The sequence below is a fragment of the Spinacia oleracea genome, chromosome 6, assembly GCF_020520425.1.
Source record: "Spinacia oleracea cultivar Varoflay chromosome 6, BTI_SOV_V1, whole genome shotgun sequence".
NCBI classification, from domain to species: Eukaryota; Viridiplantae; Streptophyta; class Magnoliopsida; order Caryophyllales; family Amaranthaceae; genus Spinacia; species Spinacia oleracea.
The window spans coordinates 72,886,000-72,899,065 of NC_079492.1; the positions used below are offsets into that span (position 1 = coordinate 72,886,000).

Below are 13,066 nucleotides of genomic sequence, written 5' to 3' on the forward strand. Positions count from 1 at the left end.
ACGATCATGTGAAGAATTATTATTATTGGAATTATTGATTAATTGATTGAACAAGCATGTTGGGACTATTGGGAGTATGGATTTCATTGTCAATCATGTTGTTCAATATTTATGCATGTATGGTTTGTTTCACATGCAAGGAATGGATTATTTATTGTTATGCTATTGTACGGGATGTCTAGCATACTTTTGAGCCAATTATTCGTACCTCGTTGTACTATTTATTTTACCACATGTGAAGGGTTAGCTCACGTAAGCCACCGCACATGTAGGGTTCAGTTGGGAATATTTTATATGAAATGAATTAGGATTTTTTCGTGCAAGGGCACAACCCTCATGTTAACATGCATGATGTAGAATCTCACTTTTGTGAGGAGGAACTTGGTAGTAATTTCAATACGTCTTGATTTATTGATCACAAGTCCTAAAGGATTAAAATGAGATTGTTTTGGTTGTCGTCTATTAATTGTATGTATGTATGTGTGTTCGAGTCTCGAGTTCACCATTAATAAAATATTAATAAACGTAAAGTGCAACCAGAACAAGTTTCAAAACTCTTGAAACGTATATACCTTGAGTATGAAAAATGGGGGGTTTGAGGGGGTCAAAAAAGCACGAGGCTAATGCGTGACCTCGTCCCTCTCGTCCCTCGTGGGTGTGACGATTCTTTTTATTCAATCAAGTGTAATTGGATTTCCTATGAGTTTACACCCAATTGACTAGTAATATAGGAGTCGCCATTCAGTTTTTAACGACAATGAGAAAAACAAACAAAACCCGGTTATCGTGACATAAAGGGAGTGCAATTATCACTACTACAAAAAATGGTAAAAAGACCCTTCCTAAATGGAAGGAGATACCTCCTTTCAAGGGGTCTCTATCTCAGAGGTCTCTTTGATAAAGAGACCCCCTCTAGAAGAGGGGGTCTGTTTGTTAAAAGCTAGAGACCCTTCACGTAAGAAAGGAGGTCTCTTATGTAAACTTGGTCAAAAATATTTTAGAAGGGAAAGAGACCCCATATTAGAGATATGAGGTCTTTTGTTAAAAATATTCAGACCCCTTATGTAAGATAGGAGGTCTCTTTGATTTTTTTATTTTTTTTTATTCAAGAAATTAAGACCTCATATATAATATAGAGGGTCTCTTTGTTACTTCTAATATTTTTATATTTTACAAATTAAGACCCCATATGTTAGATATGGGGTCTCTTTGAATTTTTTTATTATTATAACTAGAGAGCCCTTTTTATACCTAACGGGTCTCTTTGCAAAAAAATTTATTAAAAAAAAATCGATATTACGTACGTCACTACGTACACCTGCTGCTATAATACGTACTTACACCACACCTGCTGCTATAATACATAATTTGTAATAATTCGAGAACTTCCATAGTAATCGATATATTACCCAAAAAAAAAAATCCCACAAGTAATGCTCAAAACGCAAAAGCTTTACATTAATTGTAATTTGCATAAACGTCTAAGCTTTATATCGCAATTTCAAAAAACGTAAAACAAAAACCAGTTCCAAAATATAATAATTCACAACAACTTATCAACAATTGGAACCAAAACTCATGGAGTTATTTCCATACCATCAACTTTGTTTTCTTTATCCGCTTCTTGCTTGAGCAAATACTCGACCCACATGTCTCTAACCTCATCCGCATTTTCCGATGAATAAATTTCTTCAGAAAACTGTAATAAGTAGCATAATTAGTAGTTAAACAAATGCATTGTTCTATAATAGTTAACAAAGTAGGTAAAACCTCAACAAACAAAACATACAGGTCAGGAATTTGTCCACCCTTTAATCAGAAATTTGTCTGCACTTCTGCTAAAAAAAATTGGCCATTCTGTATTTGTGATGAACATTTCAAGCCCAAACTTTGTGCACCAAGAGACAAGATATCATCTAACCGGCAAAAATATTTGTTGGATCTCTAAAAATTGAGCTTATTCTCTGCAATTGCGATCTGGGCTACCATGGAGGTTAGAATGCTTTGAACTTTTATGAATGCAATTGCTGCTATATTGCCTAACAAGTTCAGTTACAGGTACTGCTGGTGCTGTTGGAGTACATCCCATGTCCTTTGTTTTGTTAAGCAGAAACGTCCCAGACAAAATGGTTACAAATCCACACAATTCTGTAGCTATTTGTGAACCATTCTGTGAATCCCAATCCTGAAAAATTGAGCAAACACGAGCAATGTACATCATAAAAAGACAGCAAAATATAGCACGCAACTGAATTAACTTGTGCACCATATTCCAATATTAAGCTTCTGGATCGTAAGAAAGATTTTTCATGTACTTTACAACAGGCTAAATGCTAACTTATTATGCAACTAAATTAGGATAACTTTGACAAGACACTACCAGCACAGCAACCGGGCAACATGGAACTGGGACATGTAGATCCTTCAAACAAAACACCACATTAATTAACCAATATTAGGTTATATATCCCAACTTAAAAGCAATAAATAGCTCCTTAAAACTAGCAAGAACAGTTTACACACTGCTGTACAGAAAATCAGATCAGATCAGGTTAGTTACATAAAATCAGGTTAGTTACATAAAATCAAGTTAGTTAAAGCTAGAAGAACAACAAATCAGTTCAGAACTCAGCACATTAGAGCAAAAAAACACATCAGCAAAGCAAAGAATAGTTCGTAATGTAGAACAGAAACAGACTAGTACGCAGAGCAGATCAGAAGCAGAACAGAAGACGAACAAAAGCAACTGAAGTACATTATATCACAGTTAGAAGCATAAAACACTAACTTTAGAGGTTGATCCTTGGCATAAGGAAATGCCCTTTGTTTGTGTTTCTCTTAAGCATCAAAATCAACTAAATCTTAGATCCATTATTGTCTTCGTGATTAGTGAATTCCTCTAGAACTTGTTGCGTCAATATTACCTTCAAATTTAAGTTCTTCAAGATGTTAGATGCTGAAAAGGCTTGTGGCAGACCAACCCCGTAATCTCCATAAGAGGGTTGATAATTTCTTTTTCCAACGATGTTGTCTTTTTTCGCACCTGTAGAGTGAGATAGTAAAATATTTAATAAGTAGTCCAAAATACATTTTGCAAATCTTATTTCTAATACAATGTGCAAACTTGGCAACCAATCAAAAGGAACAAAGTAATTTGGACATAAAAAAGAGTAAAAGTGATATATTTGATTATATTTTGTCAATTTAGTGAGGCGTATAGTTGAACAACTAATTAGCATTAGTTATATTTAACTTTAATGATAATGATGCAATATAAACGATCAACATCATCAACCACACTATTATTGTGTAACTACGTACATTATACATTTCACAATATCATCGCATACATGGGACGACCTCGCAAACAAGCAAGCAAATCCAGCAATGGCGCGAAGCAGAAGGATAATGTGATAGTGACGAAACCAGTAACACGAGCACAACAACCTAGTTCTCCATTGGAGGACGTTGATGAGATTTCTGAAAGCCCGAAAACAAACCCAGACATTGAAACCCTCTTGGCGGAACAAATTCTCTCCCCTTCGACTGCACTGAAGGATTTGCAGAGACAATCTCAGGTTCGAACGGAGTTTAATGCTTGGATCAATGGTTTAAGTGCGGGTAAGACGCTGTCTACGCATTTTCACTCAGGGCGAGAGTTGGGAAACTCGGAAAACAGAGTAACTGATGATCAATTAGTTGCAGATGAAGTTCCGATTAACAATGCGACAATTCCGATTAAAACAATGATGATTCAGATTGAAGAGGAGGATATTGAGGATGAGATTGCGTTTTGGCAATCCTCGATCATTTGCTACATTTTAGGGGCAAACCCACCCCAAAATGTGATGGCAGGATTTGTGAATCGAGTTTGGGGGAAATTTGGGATTGATAAAGTCTCATTGGTGGGGAAGGGGGTATTCCTGATTAGGTTTACCACTATGGAAAATTGCCAAAGAGTTCTGAGTGGACCTGCTCAGTTCTTTGATTCAAAACCAGTCATAGTTAAGCCATGGACAGCTGACTCCAATTTCACCAAAGATCCTGTGAAGTTGGTCCCAATATGGATCAAATTACATGGGTTAGAGGTTAAATACTGTGGGGAAAAGAGTTTGAAGAAGATTGCAGGGTTAGTGGGCACAGTGATTAAGGTGGATCAAGCCACACAACACATGGATAAACTGTTGTTTGCAAAAGTTCTGGTGGAGGTTAGGATTGATCAGGAGTTTCCTGAACTGATACAGTTTCTGGATGAGAAGGGTGTGATCATTGATCAAAGAGTGGAGTATGAATGGCTGCCTATTTCTTGCTCAATCTGTAAGGGAATGGGGCACACCATGGAGAAGTGCCATAAGAGGGTCAATAAAGGGAAGAAGATATGGGCACCTAAAAGGGTGCAACCCACCAACACAATTACAGTGGTCCAACCAAAGATGCAGGAACCAGATGTTGATGGGTTTGTTCTTGCCACAGGATTCAGTAAACACATAAGCAGTCAGCTGAAACCAATCCAAACTGGTAACTCTTTCTTGGTTTTAGATGATGATGATGATATTAGGGTAGAAGATGATATGGAGAGTCCAATGGGTCAGGGGGTGACATCCCCTTCTCCCAATGGAATGTTAGAGGGCTGAATAGGAAGGATAAGCAAAATGAGGTGAGAGGGTTTATTGTCTCTAATACTGTCAAACTTTTCAGCCTTCTTGAAACTAGGGTGAAAGCCCCTAGAATGGGGGATATGTACTTGAATGTTTGCCCCAATTGGTGTTTTTCTACTAATCTTTGTTGCCATAAAAATGGTAGAATATTTATTGCTTGGGACCCTGATTCTTTCACTGTGCATATAAAACTCATTGACACTCAGTTTATGCATTGTTATATCACTCCTAGAGGAGCTGATGTTGGATTCTGGTGCACTTTTGTGTATGGTCTCCATGAGAGGGCCACCAGGGAGCCTTTGTGGCATTCCCTTAAAACAATTGCAGACTCTTGTTCTGATGCTTGGATAGTGATGGGGGATTTCAACTCCATGATGGATCTAGATGATAGGATAGGATCCATAGTCAGACTTTCTGAAGTGCAGCCAATGAGGAACTGTATGCTCCATTGTAAGCTAACTGAAGTAAAAACAGTAGGGAGACTCTATACTTGGAACAACAAGCAAGATGGAGAGGATAGAGTTTTCTCTATGATTGATAGGGTGTTGGCTAACTCAGAGTGGAATGATTTATTTGATACTGCTGAGGCAAACTTTATGCCAGAAGGTCATTATGATCATAGTCCCATGCTTCTCAATTGCTATCAAAGAGCACCTCAAAAAAGACCCTTTCATTTTTTCAATATGTGGACCACTTCCCCTAGGTTCAACACCATTGTTGAGGAGAACTGGAAAAAGTATGTGTATGGGTGTCCCATGTATAGGGTGATGCAGAAACTGAAGTGGATCAAAATGGACCTAAAAGTTTTGAATCAAGAGGGTTACAGCAATGTAGAAGCTGGACAGCTCAAAAGACACAAAGCTTTACTTGAAGTGCAGAATCTTCTTCATTCCACTCCTGGTGATCAGGAGCTAGCTTCAAGGGAGAAAGTAGCATCAGATGAGTATAGAAGAGCTAGAGAGAACTACCTTTCTTACCTGCAGCAAACAGCAAAAGTGCAATGGCTTCAGAATGGTGATGAAAACACAAAAGCTTTCCACCAAAGTATTAGACAAAGGAGAAAACAAAATAGAATTTATGCCATTCATAATGGGGAAGGAAAATGGGTTCAAACTGATACAGAAGTTCAAATGGCTTTTGTGCAGTTTTACAAAAATCTTTTCTGTACCACTATGGAGAATAAAGCACCATTACTTGATGCAGTCATGGACATGGGACCTAGACTGAATGACACTCACAGAGGGAGACTATCTTGTTCTGTTACAGTGGAGGACATTAAGAGGTTGTTAGATATAATCCCTAGTTCTAAAGCTCCTGGGATGGATGGCTTTAACAGTCATTTCTTCAGAACTACTTGGGATACCATCAAAGGGGATATCCACAGTGCAATCAAAGATTTTTTTGAAACAGGAAAAATTTTAAAAGAAGTGAACATCACTTCTATCACTCTGGTGCCTAAGGTGAAAGTGCCCTCTTCAGTGGGGGATTTTAGACCCATAGCCTGCTGTTCTGTCATTTACAAGTGTATCTCTAAGCTTATGTGTGAGAAACTTAATTCAGTTCTTCCAGATATTATCTCCCACAACCAAGGAGCATTTGTAGCTGGGAGATCTATCCTTCACAATGTGCTTGTTTGTCAAGACATAGGAAGATGTACAGAAATAGCCAGAAAGTGCCTTGTTGCATGATGAAGCTTGATTTACAAAAGGCCTATGATACAGTGGAATGGAGTTTCTTAGAGGAAGCTATGGTCAATTTGGGTTTCCCCTCCCATTTCACCAAGCTTGTTATGACCTGTCTCACCACCACTCAATATTCAATCTTGATCAATGGGGTTCCCACGGAGTTAATTCAGCCAACTAGAGGCCTGAGACAAGGGGACCCTCTCTCCCCTCTTCTGTTCACTCTCTGTATGGAATATTTTTCCAGGACTATGAAAGCAGTTGGTCAACACCCTCAATTCAGATTTCACTCTAGATGCAAACTGCTGGCTTTGAATCATATGTGTTTTGCTGATGATCTCTTAATGTTCTGTAAAGGGGACCCCAAAGTGGTGACCATTATGTTGGAAGGTTTCAACTTGTTCTCTAAAACCACAGGGCTTAAGGTTAATGCTCACAAGTCCTTCATCTATTGCTGTGGTGTAAATCAGGAGGACATGAACACTATTGGGCACCTTTCTGGTTTCAGATTTGGGTCACTACCTTTCAAGTATTTAGGTGTCCCAATCAGTACTGGTAAGCTGAAAAGTAGTGACTGTGAAGCTTTGGTTGAAAAGATGACTCTCAGAATAAAAGTTTGGAGCTCTAGAAACATCTCTTTTGCTGGAAGAATTCAACTCATAAACTCAGTGCTCATGAGCATCTGTGTGTATTGGGCTTAAATGTTTGTTTTCCCCAAAGCTGTCTTGAGGAAAATAAATGTTGTTTGCAGATCTTATTTGTGGCATGGTTCTTATGATGATTGCAGACCTGGTTCTGTAGCTTGGGACAAACTTTGTTGGCCTAAAACATAGGGAGGATTGGGTTTTAGGAATCTGCTTCTTTGGAACAGGGCTGCTATTGGAAAATTGGCATGGGCTGTGGCTCAAAAACAGGATAACTTATGGGTAAGGTGGATCCATGCAGTTTATGTGAAGAGAAAGAACTGGTCTGATTTCACCCCCACTTCTACAGCAAGCCGGGTGGTGAAGTATATCTGTCATGTCAAAAGCTGGTGCAATGACAAGTTCAGTGAGCAATGGCTTCTTGATACTGCCTATACCATCAGAGGTATGTACACCAGAATGATTGAGGGGGGTGTGAAGGTCCAATGGTCTCATTATATTTGGAACAGGTTAACTGTCCCTAAATACAGGTTCATCCTGTGGTTAGCTATCCAAGGCAAACTGAAAACAAAGGATAGACTGCATCAATATGGAATAGGAACTGATGATTTGTGTCCCATCTGTGGTAGAGAAACTGAGTCAAGCATTCATCTGTTCTTTGATTGTTGTTTTAGTACTGAATGTAAGAAGGTTGTGCTCACTTGGGTTGGCATTCCTGGTAGGGATCTAGGCCTGTTCCCCCTTCTCAGAAAGACTGAAAGATACACTAAGGGTGACTTTAGAAGGAAAGTAATGTACACAGTGATTGCTGGTCTTGTGTACCATGTTTGGAAGGCTAGGAATGAAAGTGTGTGGCTGTTGAAGACCCCCACTGTGAATCAAGTGGTCAAGAATGTGCAGACTGATGTTAGAGGCAGTATCCAGAAAATCATGGGTAGGAAAGTGAGTTCCAGAGATAGGGATTGGTTTTCTTCACTCTAGTTTGGGTGTTGTTTAGGCTTTTTAGCTAAGTGTTCTTAGCTTCTGTTTTCTTAGTGTAGCTGTTGGGCTATCACTTTGAGTTGTAAATTGGTGGTTGGTAATTAATAAAATCTGTTACTTGCTTGCCAAAAAAAAAAAAATATATCATCGCATACACTTATTTTGTAGTCAACAAACAATTAAATTTCATATGTTCAAATTACGGAGTATATACGTCAGGATATGGTCTTGACATCAGGTTAATTTCTGATAACTTTTCCTTTATTAAAAAACATTCACATCTTTATAATTTAAAACACTTTTAATGAAGTACGTGAAGAAAAAACACTCTGGTGAAAAAAGCAATGACTTTATATGTTTCTGACTATTTTGTTCAAAAATCAGACAATACTACTCCGTATGAAACAACACAAATATTTTAAAGTTGCATGTAAGTGAAAAATTTGGAGTTAATATGACCTGAACCTGTTCAAAGTAGATGCTAAAACTCCAAGTCTTGCAAGTTGTTGAATTTGTGTTATATTTTCATTTATATTCATTACTCTGTATGTTGCTTCAGAGAACTACACGAAATAGCAAAAAGAGAAGAAAAAATTGAAAAATAAATCAGTAAAATTGAATCCAGTACGCTAAAAAAACACCAAACATATAGTATAAAACATGTTTGAGATGAGTACTTAGATTGAAAAGGGAGATTGTTATGAAAGGTTAATTAAAAGAAAAGGCTGAATGAAAATACGTAGTGTCGAATGGACATACGAAATAGATATTGCTTTGGAGAAAGTGAGTCAATGAGAAAATTGAGGGGGTTTCACACTACCGAGCCATAATGCCATATATTGAAGCATCTAATATCCTTGACATTTCATCAACCATTGCTAACTTGACAAAATCATAAAACTATACAATTAATACCCCATTATATAAACACACCAAATTCATGCAACAGTAACACCAAATTGTATAAACACCCACATTCCAGGTTCTCGATCAAACTAACTACTATTAATTAATAATCCAACTTCGAATTGAATAGGCATACACATTATAGTTCTAGATCAAACGAACTACTCATTCAAATAATCCAACCTATACCAACCAATTTCTTCTATCCCAACTTCGTTACACATTTTTTCTCAAATCAATGAATAAAAATCTGAATTTTACCAGAAGATTACCTATACTCAGATTTCCGTCCGTCCCATCCACCATTAACTCGTTAAATTAAATTCGTACAAACACCTGCACACAGGTTCCAAACCCAAAAATTATACTTAGTATGCATGAATTGACAATTTTAATGATTTTTAAAATTATTATGAATAAACCCCCAATTAAAAGAAAGAAAATTCATAGTCAAGCAAATATCGTAGAAATAAATAGTTAAAACTTACTCCCTCCGTATTTTTTTAAGAGATACACTTGCCTTTTCCGGCCGTATTTATTTAAGAGATACACTTGCCATTTTTAGTAACTTATCAACCCCACCATCTAATTAAATAATACATCTAATATACCCTATCACCCACCATCCTATTAAACAAATATTTTCATAAACCCACCCCACCCTCCACCCACCAAAATGACATGGTCTCCACATATTTAATTATTAAAATATCTATCCAACCCCACTTGCTTTATTATTTTATTTCATTCAATTATTCTTCTTAATACCCGTGCCCGGCCAAGTGTATCTCTTAAAAAAATACGGAGGGAGTAAAATCAAATTGGAAAAGACAAAAACAAAACTTTAAATCAAATTGGAAAAGATAGATGAACCTATTTAAAATGTCAATATAGCAAGTGAGAAAAAACAGGATTAATCATACCAACACAATTTTCTTCTTGGTGGAGGAAATTGATTAACTTATATTTGATTTATAAACTTTTTAAATGTGGTTGATCAGGTTGGAGTTTAAAGGATTAATTAGGGGGAGGGAATGGAAGTTTCTGGTGGAATCCATGGGATGGAAATGAAATTTAATGGGTTGAGGATTTTGAAAGGAGAGAGGCGATATTAGAGGAGATGAGCGATATGAGCGATATGAGGTGATTTTGATGAACGACGTGAAAGAAAATACAGTACTTGGAATTTTGAAATATAAAAAAAAAATTAAAAAAAAATAACAAAAGGGGACACGTGCATTCTATATTTCTTGCATGCATCCTTGCTATTAAATAGTAGTATAGATTAGAATAGTTAATATACCCATCTGAATTCAAAGTATTCTTAAACTACTGAGACCAAGAAGAGCTATAGTTGATTTGAACAATATCAGAGTTGAAACATCCACTTGTGAGTAGTATCTTGTAAGTAACTCGTTAGCAACAAACCACGAGCAGTTGAAAATACATCTACAAGGGACTGTTGGCATATATCAGATAACATTGCACGAGCTTAGTATGATCTTCTCCAAATTGAAAATGCATCCATAAGGGCATCGTGGCTACAAACAAATAAACGCAAGAGGCTACAAAGGCTCCTTGTTTCGCTCTTCTGATTGTGCAGTCATACTACTACACAATATAGGGGAGAAACCCGTCAAAAAAGACCATGTTGATTCAAGTCATTAACTATGCAAATATTTCAAGTCATGGACTACGCAAATTCCAATTAATAGTGGCGGAGTTCAGAAGATATATACGTAAGAATACTTCTATAGTTCTTGAACTAATAGTATCAACCTCACATAGTTCTCTAGAAAAAAAAACCAGTCCCTTGGTTGAGTGACGTAAGAAAATAGTATGCAGAGTTTCTCTGGGGGGTCAACATTATTATATCAGGAATGATGAATTCAAAGAAATGCTCAGTTGTACTCTCTGCACAAATAACATCCCTCTCCATGAATAAACAGAGACACCTAGAAAGTTCAGAATGGATAATACTATAGACCAATCTATATCCCAAACTACTTGAAAGTTACAAATGCCAAACGCCCAAACTTCACATTTCCTATGGGATAATTGACTGAAGAACAAACACAAGGGTATTTCTAAGTTCCAACAATACCTAAGAAGACACTCTCCAAACCAAACCTGCTAAAGCTCAATAAAGTCACACAGAGAACCTTTCACATTAATTGGAGTTTGAAACCAAGCAATCAACAACTTAAACCAACAATAATTATCTGAAGAAACAAGAACTGTATCTAGTTTAAGCAAATTGAAAAAATTACACATTTTCTGTTGTTTATTCCTTTAAAGAACAAAATTGACAAAAAAAAAACCATAGCTAACAACACATAAATCACGAAGTTCAATTGAAAACGCATTAACATAAATTTATCAGCAACAAATATAAAATTAGAGCTAACAATATCTGCAGCAATCACAAATTAACTAGAAATGCTGAAAAAATGAACAAATCTTTGCCCTAATTGACAAACCTACGCCTCCAAGAAATAATACCATCCAACAAATTATGACATAACTAGAAGAAATCATCAAAAATTGAGGAGAAAGAGAAATACCAGTGATACCTGAAGTATAAATTTGAGAATGGCGAGGAATTTCTCCATAATTTGCTTCTTTTAATCGCAGATCTGCACCAACATGTTCTCAATCGTCGTTGTTTTTAGGGGTTTTTGCTGAAGCTCCATATATTTTTTCTTTTTGAAGATTATTGTAGGTTGTGGAGGAGAGAGACATTAACATTAGCTAGGTTTTGCTGAGAGAGACTGCTCGTTTGCGGGTAGAGGGAGGGAGATTGAAATAAGGAGGAGGGGTGTAAAAAGAGACCCGTGTTTTGTGAGAGAAGGTCTCCTCTTTCTTTTAAAATGGGGCCCACGAAATATAAGAGATCCGTGTTCTATGATAGTAGGTCTTTTCTTTTTCTATACGTGATATAAGAGACCCGTTTTTTGGGATAGGAGGTCTCCTCCATCAAAGAGACCCGCTATTTAAATAAGGGGTCTTATTTAAGGGATCTCTTTGCCACTTTTTGTAGTAGTGTATGTTTGACCACGACGGCCGTAGGTTCCCTTGTGATCCCTGGTGTGGGGATCTCTCAACATACACCCGCAAAGTAGAGATTGAGGGTTCGGGGATTGTAACTACCGAGAGGAGTACTCGCTCGTCGATAACTCTAGAGGCAGGATATCCTTACTAGCTCAGCATAAATAATTGAAAGGACATGCGTTAACTATTAAACTAATCTGAGTTGATTTTAGCAATATGCAACATATAATACTAGATCGATCGCGATTATCTGATTTAAATAGCATTAAGGGACCTAGCATGATAATCCAATTTCCCAAAAATATTATATTTGTTAGGCGTGATAGAACAATCAGATTTAATTAGTTTAACAGTTCATAAAAAGGGCGAGGAAAGCAATTAAATCATCGAAAAGGGACACATTACGACGCACCCTTGAGAGGTGCGGCACGGTTCACATAAAACTAACCACTTTGACTTTGCTATTTCTCCTTTTTATTTAAAGAATCTCAAATTATGGGACAGGATACGTTCTGTTCGATTTATGGATCGATTGCGACAGAACGCGTGAACAATTTCGCAGCATGAGGCTTAGGCTAGGGGTTGGAGTCAATACTCAGAATATGAATTGTGTGTTCTTTTCACGTCGAATTTGGGGCTGTATTTATAGGGAAGAGTTCGGGGAAAGATAGAATTGCAGAGTTCTAATCCACAAAGAATTAGGAAAAAACACGTACCAAGGTAATTCCAGCGCCCAGGCCTGGGCGCCGAAGATTTCGGCGCCCAGAGCCAGGCGTTGAAAATAGGCTTTGGGCTGTTTTCTTAGTCAGATTCGGATTCCTGAAATCCGTAGTGTTTGAGACTTAATCGAGTCTTTTAGTGCGTATCAATTTCATGACGGAATGCGTCTGGGCCCGTTACGAACTCTAGGCTCGTTAGAATTTTAATAATACGTAACTCTTATTTCCGAATCATATTAGGAATAGGATTCTTGCAGTTTTCTATCTCATTTAGGATTTATGTTGGAGTGCAACACCTAATTCTGATAGGTTTCTATCTTTTATGATTTGCCACTTTTAACAGCTGCCCATTACGGCAGTTACTATTTTTAGCAGGTTTCTATAAATAGCAGGTTTCGGGTGAAATGAAAAGGGGAATTGAGATT

At 37.2% G+C, this 13,066-nt stretch overlaps 1 protein-coding gene across 1 annotated transcript; it reads right to left on the bottom strand.

Annotated features, from left to right (window-relative positions):
- Positions 1-1,544: 1,544 nt before the first annotated feature.
- On the bottom strand, positions 1,545-9,217 carry LOC130462387 (uncharacterized). Its single transcript, XM_056830533.1, has 4 exons — positions 9,144-9,217; positions 2,925-3,043; positions 1,790-2,185; positions 1,545-1,699 (listed from the first exon to the last, which is right to left on the bottom strand). Exons 1-3 carry the CDS (start codon positions 9,175-9,177, stop codon positions 1,958-1,960), a joined length of 381 nt encoding a protein of 126 aa, XP_056686511.1. The 5' UTR covers positions 9,178-9,217; the 3' UTR covers positions 1,545-1,699; positions 1,790-1,957.
- Positions 9,218-13,066: the final 3,849 nt, after the last annotated feature.

What these genes read in the sequence shown, in the direction of transcription:
- LOC130462387 (XM_056830533.1), bottom strand. Translation starts at nt 9,177, where the DNA reads ATGGTGGATGGGACGGACGGAAATCTGAGTATAG. An exon ending in GGACGGAAATCTGAGTATAG is followed by an intron (nt 3,044 to 9,143) that starts GTAATCTTCTGG and finishes CTCACTCTACAG; the next exon opens with GTGCGAAAAAAGACAACATC. An exon ending in TGAAGAACTTAAATTTGAAG is followed by an intron (nt 2,186 to 2,924) that starts GTAATATTGACG and finishes TCAATTTTTCAG; the next exon opens with GATTGGGATTCACAGAATGG.